At 39.3% G+C, this 19945-nt stretch overlaps 1 protein-coding gene across 1 annotated transcript in view; it reads right to left on the reverse strand.

The window, feature by feature from the left end:
- Positions 1-2506: 2506 nt before the first annotated feature.
- The window catches only part of znf407 (zinc finger protein 407), a 158499-nt gene continuing 141060 nt past the window's right edge, over positions 2507-19945 (reverse strand). Inside the window, exon 10 of the mRNA XM_086310641.1 lies at positions 2507-4162. Coding sequence (XP_086166767.1) covers positions 3309-4162 — 854 coding nt within the window. The 3' untranslated portion in view covers positions 2507-3308. The remainder of the gene's footprint in view (positions 4163-19945) is intronic.

Genomic DNA, 19945 nt, shown 5'->3' on the forward strand with positions numbered 1-19945 from the left:
GTAATCCAGTGGCGATGTTATAGCCCATCTAGAGATGGCCAGGTCACCACATTAGGGTGATCCATCCTCGTCAGACCTCAAGCAGCCATATCGCACAATTGGTACAGTTTGATAATGATTTTTTTACAATATGTTAATTCGTAAGGGATGGACTTAGTGCCAAAACAACAAACAAAAGGAGACAAAAGGAGCCTATCTTGTGGATTTACAAAATTTACATAATCAAAAGAATCAAACCAAATGACAACAACTTACCTCCCTAACTAAGAAAAACAGAAGAAAACTAATCAAATAAAAAGCCAGTCCACCCCTACAAACTCCTGTATATAACCAACAACACTGGGCACGTTTGCAAAACTCTGCTGGTTGGGATGAGCCGAAGATGAATGAATGGGAATCCATGGCAGTATCGTCACATAATGTCATCATATCATATCCAGCTAGTTAGCCAATCCATATGGGCTGTCCTCCGGATCCACCAATCAGATAGAGGTGGATGCACTGAGATTTGCATATTAGACAATCCTACGACAGCAGTCTTAACAGTGGTGTTTCATGGTCCAGGCAAGCCTCTTCGTCTTATTTTCATGCCTTAGTAATGGCTTTCTTGCTGAAACTCATCCTGTCAAACCTGCAGCTCGAAGTCTTCTCGAGTCACAGCTGAAACTGAGACTTGCTTACTATGAACACTATTCAGCTGTGCTTGAAGATGTTGTACTGTGAGTTGTGAGTGGTTAACTCTCAGAAACTTGTCCTCTGATTCAGTTGCAGCTTTGGGTCTGACAGACCTCTTCCTGTTGGTTTGCCCTGGTCTCTGAGTGCCTTTTGATGGTGAAGGAAACTGTACTGACTGACACCTTGACTTTCTTTGTAATTTCTTTGAAGGAAATACCTACATTTTTGACAACAGTGTCATGATGGTCTGTCGCTCTTCCATTAATTGCCTTTTTCTCACCATTTTTGCAGCAACACTCTACTTTCTGCAGTACAATAATGTTCAACTGATGCTCATGAGGGTACGGTACCACAGTTTGTTCCAGCACTGCTTTTATGCAGACAGAGGGGGCTGTAAGTAATCCAGAAAAGTTGGAACATCTGTAGGAATTAGCAACACCAGCTTTCAAGGCTTGATCAACTTCCATTGCTGCAGAAGAGCTTTAATTTGTTAACTCATTTAAAAAAAGGCCTGAAAAAGGCCTTTTTGTATAATTCTGAAATGTACATTATTTTTCAGTTTTGGGTAACCTTTTAATTTAAACCTCTGGCAGCAGTAGTGTATGTAGATATCTCTATATATAGTTTACAGTGTACCATATTACATTACTTTCTAATATTATTCAAACATGTGCATATCCGTTATGAGATTAGCCAATTTAAATCAAAATATTATAATTAATGAGTACATACGCACCAAAATAAATATTATTCCTCAGTGCAGTGCATCTATTTGACTGAACAGCACTTCTCTTCAAAATTCATTATTTAAAGCAGCGCTGCTCAACCTTGGCATCAGGAGCCCACTGAGAGGTCACAAAAGAAGTCGCACATACTGCTGTTGTTGTGACATGACTCTTGAATAACACATATTTGGAAGCATTATAAAAACAAACTGTAAGTTCTATAAATGTGAGGCATCTAAATGCTATCGGTGCATTCTCACCACTCAGTGGGTGTTGACAAACCTTGGCTCTCACAGGCACGTATGGTTGCTCACACAGAGAACGTGACCTCCGTTAAATGCGCCCATCTCCGCTGAATAGAAGGAAGAAGAGCATGAAAAGACTGTGCGAGCTTATAAATGCAACATGAGGCTGGGAGCAGGAGACAAAGACAGGCTGAAAGGCAGACAGGTGTTATGTGAAATTACAGGCTCCCTTCTCTCTGTGTGGCTGTGGATTTCACCGCTCTTTCACTTCTCCCTGGCCTCACCTCTCTCAACATCCATCTGTAATGCTCTCATTTTTCCTGCCCACTCCTCCACCACTTTCTCCCTCTCAGCCCACCTTCTTGCTCTGCTCGCGCAGCGCGTGTGTGTTAAAGGGATGATCTTTTGATGCCCTCAGTGTGTACGAGTGCTTTCTCTCTACTTTCAGTGGTTGGCCATTGTGCTTGCAACCGTCACACCGCTCTCCCACTCACTCCATCAGAAACCAGGCTTGTGTAGGGGCCTAAATGAATATTGATTCTCCCTCCAGTGCTGAATAGTGCTGGGGGGGGGGGGGGGGGGGGGAAGAGAAAAAAATGCAATGAACAGAATGGGCCTGATGGGGGGACGAGATGAGAGGATGGCGATTAGGATGATGGTGATCATGATGACGATAATGATAATGGTGATGATAATGACGGTGTTAGTGATCAGAAAGCTTGATGGGAACCATCAGTTGATGCATGTATGTGCATGTCGCCTGTACGATGCTGCTGCACTGTATGCACGATAGCATCGTGCTGCTGACATAACTATCAACAGCGCTAACTGCCAAGAAAACAAATGTGGGCACACTTGTTAAAAATTAGGCTCAATCTTTATTGTCAAAAATGAAACTGCACTCATGTTTTGTTTTTTTAAACAGGCCTTCCACACAATGAAGGACTGTCAAAAATCTAAAACATATAATTGTCATTGCTTTACTTTTCGCTACACAGAAAATATGTATAAGGTCTATTTGGGAAATCATTCATCGTATTACTGATTTGGAACTAATAGTACACACACACACAAAGGATTTGAAGAAAAAGAAAAGATTGCTCACACAAATTAAATCACTGCGTTATCAAAAGAAAAAAAAAACATCTATTTTGCTACAGAAAAACTTTAGGTTGCAACATAAATGTACCACAAAGAAATCAAAAAGCAAGAAAAAAAACCTGTTAGCTCTGTTATAAATGAAAAGATAGACTTTCTTTATAATAACTTGTTTAACTCTTAGCACATTAGAAGCATTGTAAAAATATTTCATGACAATGTATACTCATTCATTTCCTTAAGTTGCATTAATTAATTAAAGCAGTGTTGGCGGCTGTGTGGATTGCAGGTTAGCTCACTTAGCACCAAAACCTTTTTTCCTTTACTGTCGCTTTGAATAAACGATGTTTAACCTGAGTTCAGTGTAGCCCAAGAGAAGATGGTAGAAGTGATGTACGAAGTGAATGAAGCAGGGTGAAATTAAACAGAGACAATGCAGAACACAACATCTGGGCTAACGTGAGCTTTAACCTAGCTAAACAGGGGAAGTGAAATAAAATGCCCAATGTGAATCTTTCAGGGATGTCTCTCTCCTCTACCCTTCCAGGACAATACTGCGAGCAGCTCAATCCAGGTACACCACTATCTCTTCTCCTGTCTGCTGCTCCGCCTGGTGCACCTCCCCGTCACCTGTCCCGGCCTCTCCATACACTTCTCCCTCCACCTGTAAGGTGCAGTTGTCCAGCTCAGTCACAATGTAGTGCGTGCCCTCATCATTGACGATGACCTGGGTCAGGCCTTCCTTCATCATCTGGGACGCGGCGAGTTGCAGCACTTCCTGCATGTCCTCCTGGCCGGTCCCCTGGATGACCTGCACCTGCTCCTCCCCCTCCTGCTTCCCCTCCCCCTGCACTTCACTCTGCACAGCCTCAGCTATCTCTGGGGTCAAGACCTCATGAACGATGGCTGCCTCTCCTTGTATTTCCTCCTGATGGCCCATTTCGCTGACTGCGCTGAGCAGAGCATCGAGAGCTGTGGAGGACTCTGAGACAATGTGACTTTGTCCACCAGCAGCTGCGACTGCTACCCCTCCTCTGGCCACAGCCTGAAACTCCTTTCTGGCCTCCCCTGACTCCAAGACCACGTACTGGGTGCTGCCTCCAGCCAGGTGGGCTCCTGCGGATGCCACTTCCCTGCCCGAGGCTATGACTTGTCCGTCTTCAGTGATGTGGAGCACCTCGGCCACCTGGCCGGCCATGGCCAGCGTCTGCAGGGTGGCAGCGGCTGACTCCTCGAGGGTCTGGTCGATAGCTACCTCTCCGTCACCATAGCCCTGGATGATGATGACCTGTTGGATCTCGTCATGGCCCGATAACTCAGAAGAGTCTTTCCTGTGCAAAGGGGAGCCCATATCCTCTGCTTCCACAAATGTAGCCCCCTGGCCTTTCAGACGACACTCAAAGGACTTGGAAACGATACCTGGGAAACACAGTGATGCATTTCTTATTAGTTAATATGTTTGTTATAAGCAGCCAATAATGACATAAAGAAGCTCCATCTACCAGACTGCTAGAAATTAAAGAAGGAAAAAGGTGTCTGAGAGTGACTGCAACCTTCCTGTCATTCTAGCAGCCAGTATGACACAAAGGATCTTTTTGAGGCCCAATCACAGCATAAAAACATGAAAGTCATTTAGTGGCTAAATGGACAGGATCTCATTTAAAAGTGGCAAATGAGGAGTGCCAATTACTGTCTGTACCACACATGGCAATGCATATATTATTCTTTCTTTCCTATGTGTGTGTGCATCCATCACTGTGTAAAAAAAAGAGAGAGAGGAAAACTACATGGAAAGTTGACATAAAAGGTGATGTAACACTTCACGTATTTGTGTCACTTAATGCATGAAAGGAGACAGAATATGGAGATATTCTTCTGGCGGGAGAGTGCGGTGAGATACGGCTGGTGCTAATTGAGCCACACTGTGCCCTCTCAGATCACAGGTTGCCATGGCGTTTCCAAGGTGATAGGAACAGTGTTAGAAATGCCATTGTTTAAACAGCGCCTGGCTTAGACACTTGTAGACTAATCTATGCAGAAAAATAGGAATTTGAGAGAGTGAAAAAGGGACTCTCACACCTAGGTTGCTGAGTGCAGATGAACTTACTGTAAAATAACTGTAAAAAAACAAACAAACATACATTGTCATTTCAAATGTACATTGGTTTTACAAACACCATAGGAAAGACTTTCCTAACTTCTTAGGAAATAAAACTGTACTTTTTTTTCTTCTCCTTCCTTTCTTTCTAAAGTTTCTAAAATGCTAACATTGGAGGTACAAGGTTTACACCCAAGGGCAACACACAAGATCATACAGATCTCACAGTACATAAAGGAAAAAACTCATCAATCATTGATATTCCTATCTACAGCTAACATTTAATGTCCTCCACTCACAGGGTGGACAATGTGATCAGAAAGTCAGAGTTATGCCACAAACAGCTTCTGACCCAATGGTGCCACGTCCTCCTCAAACACGACCAGAAACACATTCGTTTTAACTCCCACACTTACTAGCCAAATAGAAAATGACCATTCATTCTTTGGTGACAGCAAAACAGATAATACTGCAAAGGTGCTTTTGGAATAAACAACATTTTACACAGCTGTAGGTGAATGAAAGGAAACAGAAAACCCTTTATGTATTACAACTGCTTCTGACAAAAGAGTGAACTATTAAGGCTTAGATGGATAGAGCAGAAAATTCTACTTGGAGGCGACAAAGTTAAAGATTTTTAATACAGTCTGGCCTTTTCTAGCAACTAAGTAGCAACCTCAAGGGCAAAAGAAATTTACTCATTCTAAAAAAGCCACTTCAGAATGGCCCCAGGATTGTCTGAAGCAAGGCTTACGTGGCCAGTCGAGGAACTGCAGCATGCTTTGGTTTCAGTTTTTAGTCCTGAAGGTTGCTGCTTGGTTGCCAAAAATGTATCCAGATATTGTTAAAACTCCCAACTTCATAGAAGAAATTGTTTAGAGCCTGGTCTCTGCAGCTGTAGCTACTAGCTTTCTGTAAGACCTTGCCACAAGTCACTTAAACAAAACCTCTCAAGTGTATTTAGAGTCTTGCTGCCTTTTTGAGTATTTTTAATTGTTCAACAAGTAACACAGCTTTCTGTGTCACTCAGCGCACCACCGACAAATCTGAGCTCCAATTAGAAATTGTGAAATTCTAATAAACAAGTTTTTTGTTTCTTAGCGTTAATTATCAAGTGTCTCTTTTTTGGACACACATAGACAGGTTTGCTAGCGTTAGCGGATAACTTAGTGCTTCACCCCTTTTTTAAGGGTCAACTATATGGTCACGCCTGGCTCTGGTGGCAACCAAAAATACCAAAATCAAGGCTTTAAAACAGACAATAAACCATGGCTAAGTGGATCTTTTATATATAGTCTATGCTGGCAACACAGCTTTGATTAATTCCGTTGTTTTCATTCTAATTCTATTGTTTGTTTTAAACTTCCATTGTTTTCATTCAAATTCTGTTGTTTTCATTCAAATTCTTTTCTTTTCATTCTAATTCCATTGTTTTGATTCAAATTCTGGTCTGTTCATTCTAATTCTGTTGTTTTCATTCAAATTCTTTTCTTTTCATTCTAATTCCATTGTTTTGATTCAAATTCTGGTCTGTTCATTCTAATTCTGTTGTTTTCATTCAAATTCTATTCATTTCATTCTAATTCCGTTCATTTCATTGAAATTCCGTTGTTTTCATTCAAATGCTGTTGTTTTCATTCTAATTCCGTCGTTTTCATTCAAATTCCGTTGTTTTCATTCAAATGCTGTTGTTTTCATTCTAATTCAGTCGTTTTCATTCAAATTCCATCGTTTTCATTCAAATGCTGTTGTTTTCATTCTAATTCAGTCGTTTTCATTCAAATTCCATCGTTTTCATTCAAATTCCATTGTTTGTTCTCAAATTCTGTTGTTTTCATTCAAATTCCGTCGTTTTCATTCAAATTCCATTGTTTGTTCTCAAATTCTGTTGTTTTCATTCAAATTCCATTTTTTGTTCTCAAATTCTGTTGTTTTCATTCAAATTCCGTCGTTTTCATTCAAATTCCATTGTTTGTTCTCAAATTCTGTTGTTTTCATTCAAATTCCATTGTTTGTTCTCAAATTCTGTTGTTTTCATTCAAATTCCATTGTTTGTTCTCAAATTCTGTTGTTTTCATTCAAATTCTGTCGTTTTCATTCAAATTCCATTGTTTTCATTCAAATTCCATTGTTTGTTCTCAAATTCTGTTGTTTTCATTCAAATTCCATTGTTTGTTCTCAAATTCTGTTGTTTTCATTCAAATTCTGTCGTTTTCATTTTAATTCCGTTGTTTTCATTCAAATTCCGTTGTTTTCATTGTAATTCTGTTGTTTTCATTCAAATTCCGTTGTTTTCATTGTAATTCTGTTGTTTTCATTTTAATTCTGTCGTTTTCATTTTAATTCTACTCTTTTTATGTAAATTCTATTGTTTCTTTTAGAATTCTGTTGCTTTCATTCTAACTCTGTTCTGTACATTCTAACTCCGTTGTTTTCATTCAAATTCCGTTGTTTGTTCTCAAATTCTGTTGTTTTCATTCAAATTCCGTCGTTTTCATTCAAATTCCGTTGTTTGTTTTCAAATTCCGTTGTTTTCGTTCAAATTCTGTTGTTTTCATTCAAATTCGGTCGTTTTCATTTTAATTCCGTTGTTTTCATTCAAATTCTTTTCTTTTTATTCTAATTCCATTGTTTTCATTCAAATTCCGTTGTTTTCATTCAAATTCTGTTCTTTTCATTCTAATTCCGTTGTTTTGATTCAAATTCTGGTCTGTTTATTCTAATTCCGTTGTTTTCATTCAAATTCTATTCATTTCATTCAAATTCCGTTCATTTCATTGAAATTCCGTTGTTTTCATTCAAATGCTGTTGTTTTCATTCTAATTCCGTCGTTTTCATTCAAATTCCGTTGTTTTCATTCAAATGCTGTTGTTTTCATTCTAATTCAGTCGTTTTCATTCAAATTCCATTGTTTTCATTCAAATTCCATTGTTTGTTCTCAAATTCTGTTGTTTTCATTCAAATTCCATTGTTTGTTCTCAAATTCTGTCGTTTTCATTTTAATTCTGTCGTTTTCATTTTAATTCCGTTGTTTTCATTGTAATTCTGTTGTTTTCATTCAAATTCCGTTGTTTTCATTGTAATTCTGTTGTTTTCATTCAAATTCCGTTGTTTTCATTGTAATTCTGTTGTTTTCATTCAAATTCCGTTGTTTTCATTGTAATTCTGTTGTTTTCATTTTAATTCTGTCGTTTTCATTTTAATTCTACTCTTTTTATGTAAATTCTATTGTTTCTTTTAGAATTCTGTTGCTTTCATTCTAACTCTGTTCTGTACATTCTAACTCCGTTGTTTTCATTCAAATTCCGTTGTTTGTTTTCAAATTCCGTTGTTTTCGTTCAAATTCTGTTGTTTTCATTCAAATTCTTTGGTTTTTGATCAAATTCTGTTGTTTTCATTTAAATTCGGTCGTTTTCATTTTAATTCCGTTGTTTTCATTCTAATTCCGTTGTTTTCATTCAAATTCTTTTCTTTTTATTCTAATTCCATTGTTTTCATTCAAATTCCGTTGTTTTCATTCAAATTCTGTTCTTTTCATTCTAATTCCATTGTTTTGATTCAAATTCTGGTCTGTTTATTCTAATTCCGTTGTTTTCATTCAAATTCTATTCATTTCATTCTAATTCTGTTCATTTCATTGAAATTCCGTTGTTTTCATTCAAATGCTGTTGTTTTTATTCTAATTCCGTCGTTTTCATGCAAATTCCATTGTTTTCATTTAAATTCCATTGTTTGTTCTCAAATACTGTTGTTTTCATTCAAATTCCGTGGTTTTCATTGTAATTCTGTTGTTTTCATGCAAATTCTTTTATTTTTGATCAAATTCTGTTCTTTTCATTCAAATTCCGTCGTTTTCATTCAAATTCCGTTGTTTTCCTTCAAATTCCATTGTTTTCATTAAAATTCCATTGTTTGTTCTCTAATTCTGTTGTTTTCATTCAAATTCCGTCGTTTTCATTCAAATTCTGTTCTTTTCATTCTAATTCCATTGTTTTGACTCAAATTCTGGTCTGTTCATTCTAATTCCGTTGTTTTCATTCAAATGCTGTTGTTTTCATTCTAATTCTACTCTTTTATTCCAATTCTATTGTTTGTTTTAGAATTCTTTTGCTGTCATTCAAACTCTGTTCTATACATTCTAATTCTGTTGTTTTCATTCAAATTCCGTTGTTTTTGTTCAAATTCTGTTGTTTTCATGCAAATTCTTTCGTTTTTGATCAAATTCTGTTCTTTTCATTCAAATTCCATTGTTTTCATTTTAAGGCTTTATTATTATTAATAACCTTAGCTTTGCTGTAAGCTGTAAGATGCTAATGCTTATGACATGACAATGAATTAAAAAATGACTCTACACATAAAAGAAGAAAAGAAACTGATAATAGAGGACTGAAGAGGTAGTGTAACAGTTGAAGTGTAGATGGACAAGGTGATTTCTTTAAATCAAGATGTTTCCTCTCCACATGAAATGGTAACTTTAATGAAGAGGGCAATCAGACTGCAGCTTTGTTAAGAGGGAGCAGACTCTTCTCTTAGAAAGATATATAGTATACATTGTGCATTACAGCTTAAATACTCATAAGTAGAGTGTTCAACTCCCTGATTCTAACCCTCTTTATTCAGTCTCTCCTCTCATGTTTGAAGTGTCTTTCTAAATCTACCCTATACATCTATCTCATTACATATGCAGGTAAAGCTAACACTATGCATTTGTTTAAGGGCAAAACACGGAAAAAAAAAAAAGAAAAAATTATTGCGGCACTGTAGCACAGAGGCAACAAGTCTCTGTAGTAAATATCAATTCAGGCCTGGCTATTTGTAACCCAAGTGACAAGCGCTGTAGTTAGTGTGTGGAAGGAGTCAGTACTGTCAAAGGCAGCCAGAAGAAGGTGGCATTTTGAGCAGCAGAGGTTAGCTATTTACACAGAGCTACAGGGCCAGTGCTAACTGCCTACACCAAAATGCTTCGAGCTGAGAGGTCGGCCGGAGAGGACAATAACTCAGTGGCTGTTCAGTTTCTACCACTGCACCATAGAACCTGTTTGTAAGAGTGTGTGTGTGATTTTAGGAGAGAAAAAGCACATTAGTGTAGAAAATAATGAAGCTCGGGTGACTAAAGCTCAGTCTCTGCCAGTTTTTGTGTGAATCTCTAAGTTCACGTGTTGTTTATGTCAGCATTGTGGGTTAAGGTCAGGCTTTACCGATGTGTGTCTCTACCACATGCGCTCCTATTCCTATTTGTCTCTGCGTGTGCTTGCTGTGCTGCAAAAATGTGTTGGTGTTGTGCTGTGGGGGTGGCGAGGCTACGCGTTGCTAGTGTGTGTCACATTAGCCATGGGGTGCTGTCGGCGGGGCCCAGCGGCGGCCCGCTGAGGTTTATGGAGTGTCACTCAGTCGCCGCAGCCGTGAATCAAGTTAATGTTGCAGATCCCATCTCTTCAGTTGTCCTGCGCTCCCGGTGGAAGAACAACATTTGAACAGCGTGATTTGGCCCCGGCGAGAGGCTGATGCCTGTTTAATATGTGTTTTGAGTGTTCTGACTGACTGACTCCTTTAACAGGAAGAAGGAGAGAGGATGAGAGAAAGAGAGAGAGGTGCAGGCTGCTTTATTGGCTGTGATCTGAAACAAGATGGAGGCTCCCTGAGAAGAATAAAAGAACGGGAGGAGGAAAAGGATGCACAGACAGGTGATGATGTCACTCTCATTTCCAAAACGAAAGAAACAAAAAAACCTTGAGGTATGCTTTTAATGCTGATAATGAATTTGTACAGGGGATATAACACTGTATTTGAGGAAGCACTTTACTTCTTATATCAGATGACAGGGGTGATGGTGCTTTTACTGAACTATCAGATGACTAGTTTATAGAAGAATTTGCAAAGCAAACAGAAATATGGAAGAATCAGCGAGAAGAGCGCAGTGAACAGCATGATACATGTAAGGAAAATATGATCAGTATTAAATCAAAGGCCAATTTTCTAGTTTTCTTTCCAATTAATACCAGAAAGCACAGGGGATTGCCGGCACAACTACTTTTTGGGATCAGACCTGGCTGCACTGCTAGAATAGACTCATGCTCCCAAAAACTACCTGATAAAATTTGATGTCTGCTGCTAAGAAGCAACAGCACAATTTACAGGAAGTTATTTTAATGCCTGCAGTTGTTCACTGTTTGATTAACTGTTGGAGCATGATCAGAAAATAATCCAAGGAGGACACAACTGTGTGCACTGTATGGGGAGAAAAGTGCTGCAAAGGACTCTGGTCTCAGAACATGATAACTTTATATTAAATGAAACGCTACTGGAATTAAACATAACCTTATTCTGCTTGGGGGCTCCTCTGGAACCACTTCAATGACCATTTGGTGACCCTCAGACCTCAGTTTGATAACCATTCAGTGACACTTTGTTCTAGACACTATTCTGTGTGTAAGCATCAGTGCAGAAGCCTCACACACACGGTGTGTGGTACAGATGTGATTATTGATCAGCGGATCAATGTGCTGGCCAGCGGTGGGGGCCCAGGGGCTCTAAGTGGCATTACTTTAGCTCGGAGAGGCCGCCAAGGGAACGGTCAGACAGCACTTACCAGCAGTTAGAGAAATTAACCTTAACACTGAGACACCAGCACACACACAATCATTCACGGTAACACAGGTCAGGGTGCTGTGAATATAAGCTTACTCGCACATACACATACAATCAGGGGAGAGCACAGTGTGAGTCTTGTTATATTCATCAGGACGTTGCAGTAGTCAGAATCCTTAACTCAAATTTGTACCCCTCACTTTAACCTGGAAGTAACCAAGAGCAAGTGCTGAGTGGTTGCTGACAGTACAGAAGACAAAGAAATCAACCTGAATAGACACCACAGCGAGCAAAGTCAATTATACGGTATCAAACTATAACACAAGAAAGGGGAAAAAAAGGCTCACCAAATCAATTACAAGGTCAATAACAGGACCATGAAAAAGCCAGCTTATTTTTGGAATTTTGCACAAAACCCTTTACAATCCTTTTACAAGGCGATTACCTTCAATTATAGATATGAAGCCAGCGCCTTAAAATGATGGAGACCCCTAAACCTGACACACTGTTGTTTGTGGAGGGATTTTTACAGATGAGGTGGTTTGTGAGAGTGTATGTGTGTCCGTTTGTGTCAGAAGCCTTTGAAGGTGACACTGTTAAGTAGATAAAGCATCACTTCTGGGTGGATCCAGGTCACCGAGGATGGCCTGCATATGATGATGTTCAGAGTGTGTCTGCATGGATGTCTGTGCACATGTGACTATTTTAATGCATATAAATGTATATTTGTGCGCACTCTATTTATTTTGGCTACATGATGGCAACATTTCTGTATTATCTACATACATTCATCCCCTCTATTCTTAAGTACTATGACTCTTCAACGCCCTGTTGGAAACTCTTTGAATTTGGCCAAAACACTCAAAGATGAAGGAATTAAACTTTAATGGTCAAAGCTCACGGAAATGTGACTTCATTAAACCGTGGCACTATATAACGAACTCACCCACTATGAATCACTTACTGGTCCTTAAAACCCTAATCTTAAAGCTTGCATTTGAAACCGAGACACCGCACGCTCATACAGTAGCATTATGACAGTTACAAGCAGGCCTGTCCTAAGGCACATCCTACGTTCTTCCTTTTTTTTTTTTTTTTTTGCTGGAAATCACAATTTACAGCATTAACATCATGTTTTTTAATAATAGTATTTACTTTGGTCATATATAAAGTGGGCAGTAGGCTCATTTTCCCTTAGATGTCTTCATATTCTGATTTCATTTTACAACCAGAGGAGTCGACCCCTGCTGGTCATTAGAGACAATGCAGCTTTAAAGAAGATATGTCCATCCTTTATATAAGGTCCATGCACAAAAGATATTTGGCTTTAACTTAAGAATCCATAAATCCTTTAAATATAGATATATTTCGCACAGAAATCTAGTAGTGGCATGGTGGTTATATCATTTTTTTGTAAAACATATTTCATGCCATTGTATGCACCTGCATTTTCCTTGTTTACATTTTTTTAAAATGCATTTTAATATATTTAATCTTAATTTTAAAAACACACACACATATATGCTACTTTTGTCTTGAGTTTTATACTTTCTGAATGACTTTATTCACACACATGTTTCCTATGCATCTCTACATATGGGCAGGTGTGTGTTTGCGTGCCTGAGTGTGTGCGAACAAACTAGCAGGTCAGCCGAGGTCCAGCTAGCGATGACTCTACTTTGTCTGATAGGGACAGCCGTTACTGTCACCTTTAGAAATGCTATGAATCAATGCCAAGGAGGGACAGGCCAGCAGACCAAAAAACAACCAATTATACAGCATCCAGATTGACACTGGGTGGACAGGGCAGAGAGAGAGAGAGAGATGGAGGCACACTGAACTCACTCCAAGGACGAATAAACACAAGAGAATGAGGCCACAGACTGACAGGGGACCTTCTGGGCTGTAACACCAATACACTGACTTTGAGGGCCAATGTGAATCCATCAGTGACTAGGTGGACCTTAAAGAAAATGTTTAATGCTTTTTTCATAATTAATCGTGACAGAAATGAATGACTACATTGATATTTACTATTGTATTTTCTCCAGCCCACTAAAGTTTTGTTTTATGTGCTCTCTATTGTGTTCCCTTCTTCCTGTGAAAGGTTAAGTGTTTTTTTTTATAGATTACAGGCTGCTTTTACTTTCATTGTTTTAAATGTTCCGAGACTGAGAAGAGCTTAGCTCTGGCAGGAGAGCTGTAAATAACCACAATTATTCTTTTCATGTTTTCCCCTCTGTCTGCCCATTTTGTCCTGTGGACTATGGAAGGGTAAGCAGATCAATCAATCAACAAACATCAAAAATCTGAAAATCATAACTACAGATTTTTGTGAGCTTGCAATTTCAAACAATGGCTTGAAGACAAAAAAACACCTCAAAACTAAAACAACACAATAAAAACAGAAAAAATGTGGATGTTTGCTAATGTATTACACTTCTTCCCACACACGCAACAGAACAAACATTCAAAATAGTTGTATTTTCAGAACATATACTAAATGTCAGCCACATATAATCAAGGACTTGGAATCCACTGTAGAAAAGCTTAAGAGTAGCATAATATGTTTTAACTGATTATAGTTTCAATGAAAAGCATCAAAGTGTCGTCTTATTTTCTCTCAAGAAATTCAAGAAACCGCCCACAATTTTCCAGCATTTTCTAATTGCTTCTTCAACTGGGGTCGTGGGGGGCTGAATATCCCAGCTGACAGACTGAAAGGCAGTGTACACCCTCGACATGTAACACAGAGAGACAAGCAACCTTAAAAAAAGGGACAAAGCAGCAGATTTGAACCCAGAACTTTCTTGCTGTGAGGCAACATGGCACCACTTTGCCACCCAAGTAGCAACCCCCAGGGCTGAAAAATGAAGCCGGTTGCTTCATTTTCTCTTGTCCCCCAGCATAACAACTCTATGTGAAGTGTTTTTTAAAGTTTTTTATTCCAAGCTGTTTTGGATTTTGTTAAGACTAAAGCTCCACAGCTCTCTGAAACTGACATATGGCCACTTGAGGACATTTCAGGTGTTGGTTGTCTAGGTAACCCTCTAATTTAATTTACTAAAACATTATATGTCAGTCATGGTATCCTACACTCTCATTGGTAGTCACCTTATTCACTCGCTTAGAAGAGAAAAGTTTCTCTTAGGTCCCGCCCATTTTGCATCACTGGCGGTTTTTCCCACCGTTTGAAGTCGCTGAATGTCAGCCACCTGGTGTTTGGTTGCTACGCTGCTGTAGATCACTTTCCAGTGTGGAAGCAGCTTTAGGGGCGGGGATGCTTTGATTGACAGCTGTCACGATAAGGGCAGCTGTAGAAGCAGCTGTCTGCCAGGTCTCCCCTCTGCTAACAGCAGAGATGGGCAGTAACGCGTTACTTGTAACGCGTTACTGTAATCTGATTACTTTTTTCAAGTAACGAGTAAAGTAAGGGATTACTATTGCAAAATCAGTAATTAGATTACCGTTACTTTCCCGTAGGAACGCTGCGTTACTGCGTTACTAAAACCGTGATTTTTTTGCGAGAATGTCTCATGACAGTGACGTAAGCAAGTGCGAGGTTGGTGACAGCAGCTGTGTGCAGATCAACAATGGATAATATATCGAGTGCGGGAGAGAGTATGAGCATGCAGCGTTTAAAGTGTGGAAGTACTGACCTTACTTTGAGTTTGATTCCATAAAAAGTGACAAAAACATTAGCATCCATCGTGCGTGGGAAGAAAACTTCTTTTTACAGCGAAAAAAACCCCTAAACTTCCGAGCAAGCACCGAGTAGCTATGACGTGATGGGAAACTCACAGAGACACTCGCGCGGATTCTTCAACTGACCGCAGCACACCTGCACCAGGGTAACCCTCCGCCTACCCTGCTCCTGCTTTACAGGTGAAAATAGAGCAAAAGGACCGCTGAGTCTTTGACTTTATTTATTTTCTGCTGTGTTTTACTTGCATCTGTTTGAAAGAGTGAGTGAAAACACAAAAAATATTTTATTTTATGTGCTGGAATGTGTAGAAAATAGGTTTAAATGTTAAACTAATTTATTCAAGTCAGAGAATGTTGCATATAGTTAAATGTTTTGCTTGATGCATAAAGTTAAAAGATTAAAACTGATAAAACAAGTTAAAAAAAGAGACTTTTCCATTTGATTACATTTTGTATGATGGATTATGTAGAAAAAGTAGAATTGGGCTGAAAGATCTATCGCTTTATCACCTATTCAGGTTGTAAATCGTGTTTTTAAAAAGTAACTAAGTAACTAAGTAACTAAGTAATTAATTACTTTTGAAAATAAGTAATCAGTAAAGTAACGGGATTACTTTTTTGGGGGAGTAATCAGTAATTAGTTACTGATTACTTTTTTCAAGTAACTTGACCAACACTGGCTAACAGACTGAACTGGGCCACATCGCGGTGTTAAAGCATCAGTGCCTTTTGAAGCATTTTTAATTACAGTAACTGACAAATAATGTGGTCTGCTGTCAAATACAACCTCACAGTCTGTGCTTCACTTCTGGTAAGTGAAACTTGTATATTTCATTAACCTGTTACTCAGCACCAAACAGTAAACTGGGTCAGTTTCACCCTGTTTATTGATGGAGCTTGCTAACCAAGTTAGCTCCCATTAGCTTTCTTGGTTAGCAATGCTATATGGCGGTTGCACAAACTCCAAATGCAGACTCTAGAAACCAATATTTTTTTGATTAGGAACACAAGGAACATTTTACACTTTCATGTCTGACATGAAAGTGTAAAATAAATAACCAAAATTCTTTTAACTGCAATAACATCTAAAGCACTGAACAATAAAATATACTAGTCGAACAGCTGAGATTGAAAGGGTTCAAGAGGTGAGAAATACAAATGCACGCACACACACACACACACACACACACACACACACACACACACACACACACACACACACAAACGGAGTATGTGGTCAGAAGAAACACAGGTTGGTGTCCTGCTCTCAGCTCTTTTTCTGCTGACAGAGGATGACCCAGTGTGAGTCTAATCTGCTCCACACTAACTCCTTCATGTCCCCCATGTGCCCCTGAAGGGAGAGGAGGGAGAGAAACAGAGGTGAAAAGTGAAAGAGTAAAAGCAAGAAAAAAAAAAAGAAGACACAGCTTTATCTTTCTATTTCACCATTCAAAGAGCTGTTGGTGTCATGTAGTTAATGAGTTAGTTAAAGTCTGGTAAATAAGTGTTTATTTTCAGTTACAAAGTAGGTGTCATTAAATACATCTTTCGAAACAGGCTAGATTTTTATTTGAGCCAAAAAGATTTAAGAGCAAGTGCTAATTATGCTCTTTTATGTGCTATTTTAATTTCGGAAAGAATTTGCAAGAAACTATGGTAACAGTGCTTTGTTTGCACATTTTTCACTAGACAGGAAAAGTCACATTCGGACACCTGCTTTTAGAAATTAGGCGAAAACTGTTAAACATTTAAAAACTTAATGAACCACAACAGAAGGAAAAAAATGGCCTTACAGAAGAATAAATAAGTAATAAATGACAGTGCTGTCAGTTAATAGGTGACCTGGGCAAGCGGCTATCATTAGATGTTTCAAGAAAAACCGGCACTAATCACTTCCTGGAAGACCAGATGCAGAGGACTTTCAAAATAATAAGTGCAAATACAAAGGTTTCGTTAGCCAGTACAGTTGATGCAGGATGCACTGGCTCACAGGAAAGTCCCTCCACAAGATCAATGGTATGCTTTACATCACAACATGAGCATCATGTACCACAAAACACAGGCTGCTGAGGATTCATCTGGTTGGCTGCAGATGAAAAAAAGAAAAAGAAAAGCAAATGTGTGGGAGGTTGATACAGCCGCACAAAGTGAGGCCTGATCAACCTCAGCAGGGTTGTCAGTGAGAGGGCGTCTGGTGCTGAAAGGCCTGAAACACCTGATGACTGCAGGTTACATCACTGATTATGTGGCCTAGAAAAGCATCAGAAGATACATAATTTCAACTTTAAAAATGAGTGCCGGTTATTTCCCTGATGCTGTAAATCACAGCTATTTGCACTCTGCAGATGAAGGTCAGAAATGATCACAGTGTGATGGCCAGATGCGAGTAGCAAAGAATGAAACAGAATAGAGCGAGGAGGCGCGTAAAGAGCCCCATCCAAGAATCCAAGAGGGGCGGTTGACATATGAAACAATAACAAAGATCATAACACTTTTTCTTTCCCATATTCCCCCTCCTTCCCTCCTCTCGCTCTCCCCCATTAGAACTTCCTTCTATTCCTCTGTCCTGTTTCCTTCTTCTAACTCTCTCTCGTCTTTCTCTCAAAAGCTCTGGAGGTGGACCTTTGATTGCTTCTTTAATTAGCAATGTCAGACGGCTCTGTGGATTTACTGGGGATGTCGAACTTCTGCAGATAATTGCATGCCTTTCCCTTTCTCTTTTGCTACCTCCCTCCCTCCCATCCTCCATCCATCCCTCTGCAGTCCTTTCACTATGTCCCCCTATCTATCCCTCTCACTCACTCTCCTATGATTTAATGATTAATTATGGATGTGAGTTTGAGAATAAAAGCTTTTTCACTAATCAAAATGAAATTTTCCCCCCATTCTGGTAATTACAGTGTGAAGATGATGTTGCTGATGTCTTTTTGTTGCCAAGGCCTGAACTGCGCAGTGATCTGAGGTCCATCAAGGCGGATGAAGTGAATAATCGCAACATAATGGCTTGCTTCAAAATTTCTAAAATAAACTGGGTGGAGAAATGAAGTCAAAGTGGTCTCGATTGGATTGAGGGAGAAAGGGAATAAACAAAGAGACAGAAGCAGAATGCTTTAGAAAATCTTAGTACAGAGGCCCAGAAAGGGAAACAAAGTGAAGCCTAAATCTTCAAGCTTGACAACAGCCATCAGTCATTCAGGAATTATTGTCTTTGTCCAAAAGCTCTAGTTTAAAAATGCAATTAGAGTTGCAGCTCACAAACATTTTCTTTACCAAACTGCAGAGCATTTAAACTAAGAGTGTGTGAAATGTGGGAAAATAATCAAATATGTCCAAGGTGGTATTATTCATATTTATGTTAGCTGAAAGGATTGGCTGCTTAACTGTCTAAATCAGCGGTCCCCAACCCCCGGGCCTCGGACCCGTATCGGTCCGTGAGTCGTTTGGTACCGGGAGAGTTGAGGCTCAGGTGTGAAATGTATGGTTTTCAGGGTTTTTAATCGGTTTTCAGCGTTATTTTGTTATCGTTTTTATCATTAACTCTGTTTTCCTGGGTCTTTTCACGTGTGTTATGAATAAATCTTCTTTTTTTCGGTACCGGTACTAGTTTTATTTTGTTGTATTTATCCGCGACATCTTAAAGGCTGGTCCGTGAAAATAATGTCGGGCATAAACCGGTCCGTGGCGCAAAAAAGGTTGGAGACCGCTCGTCTAAATGACAGAAAATGACATAGTAACATCTGTACAAAGATAGTAATCAATTTCAGACAAAGCTGCTAAACAATGTAGCAGCTTCTCATTTGTAAGGGTTTGGTGGTGGTTTCTTATTACAGTGTGTTCATGTGCAACATCTGATTTAATGGCACAATTACCACCATCAACCAACTTCACAATAATGAAGAAAATTAGTATCAAACAAAATATACTGTAGATACTGGAAATCAGCTATTGTGACACCAAAAGCACGCAAAGGAGCAACAACACAACAAGTGCTGCAAATAAGCAATGATGGAAATACAGCACATTAGAACTGTATTGCCATTTCATGAAGTATAATAAGAGAAGGTCAAGCTTGGCAAAGTACCAAAAAACACTGGATCCTGGCAAGTCACAGACCAAGGTGTATCACGATGACAGATTTAAATGAGGAGGAAATTCATACAGTAATGCTTTGCTGAACACAGAGCTGATTTTCACTTTATACAAACAGTCCAGTGGCATGTCATCTTTGGTTGAAGTAACAGTTTAGCCACCTTCTTATTTACTAGAACATCACTGATGCCAGCTAATTCAAAGCCTGGCCATCCACACAGTATATCAACACAGAATATAGTATGACAAGCCCTTATTGTTCCCTATTCAGTGACTCATACGCGACCACAACACACACTCTCAGGCACACAGGTCTGTTTAGCTTAGTTTCCGATCCTCCCTGCCATATTTACTGGGTATTTACCTAACAGAGGCAGGCTGGAGATATTTATCGTCCTGATGGCTCTATATATAGGGCTGAGGAGCTCGGTGAGAGGAGAGGCAGGCGCAGTGGGAGGTTGCTTCTCTAATCTCCATCTCCAGGCTGACAGGCCTGAGAAGGCCCTAATGAATGGCTCTTTTCATCTACACGCCTGTGTGTATGTGACAGTATAAATATTTAGCAATATTGGAGTCAGCTCGTGATTTTACACAGATGGAGTGATTGATGGCTCAGCCCCCTGACGCATGCCAAAGACCATCCTGGAGATGTTATATAAACCACCACAGCCTCTCTCTCCCTCCATCATCATCTCCATCTCGTTCGTTCTCTATCTTTCACA

The sequence above is a fragment of the Aulonocara sp. 'chitande type north' Nkhata Bay genome, linkage group LG11 (assembly GCF_057382095.1).
Source record: "Aulonocara sp. 'chitande type north' Nkhata Bay isolate Kocher_YH1m ecotype deep benthic linkage group LG11, A_spYH_male_GT1.1, whole genome shotgun sequence".
Classification (NCBI taxonomy): Eukaryota; Metazoa; Chordata; class Actinopteri; order Cichliformes; family Cichlidae; genus Aulonocara; species Aulonocara sp. 'chitande type north' Nkhata Bay.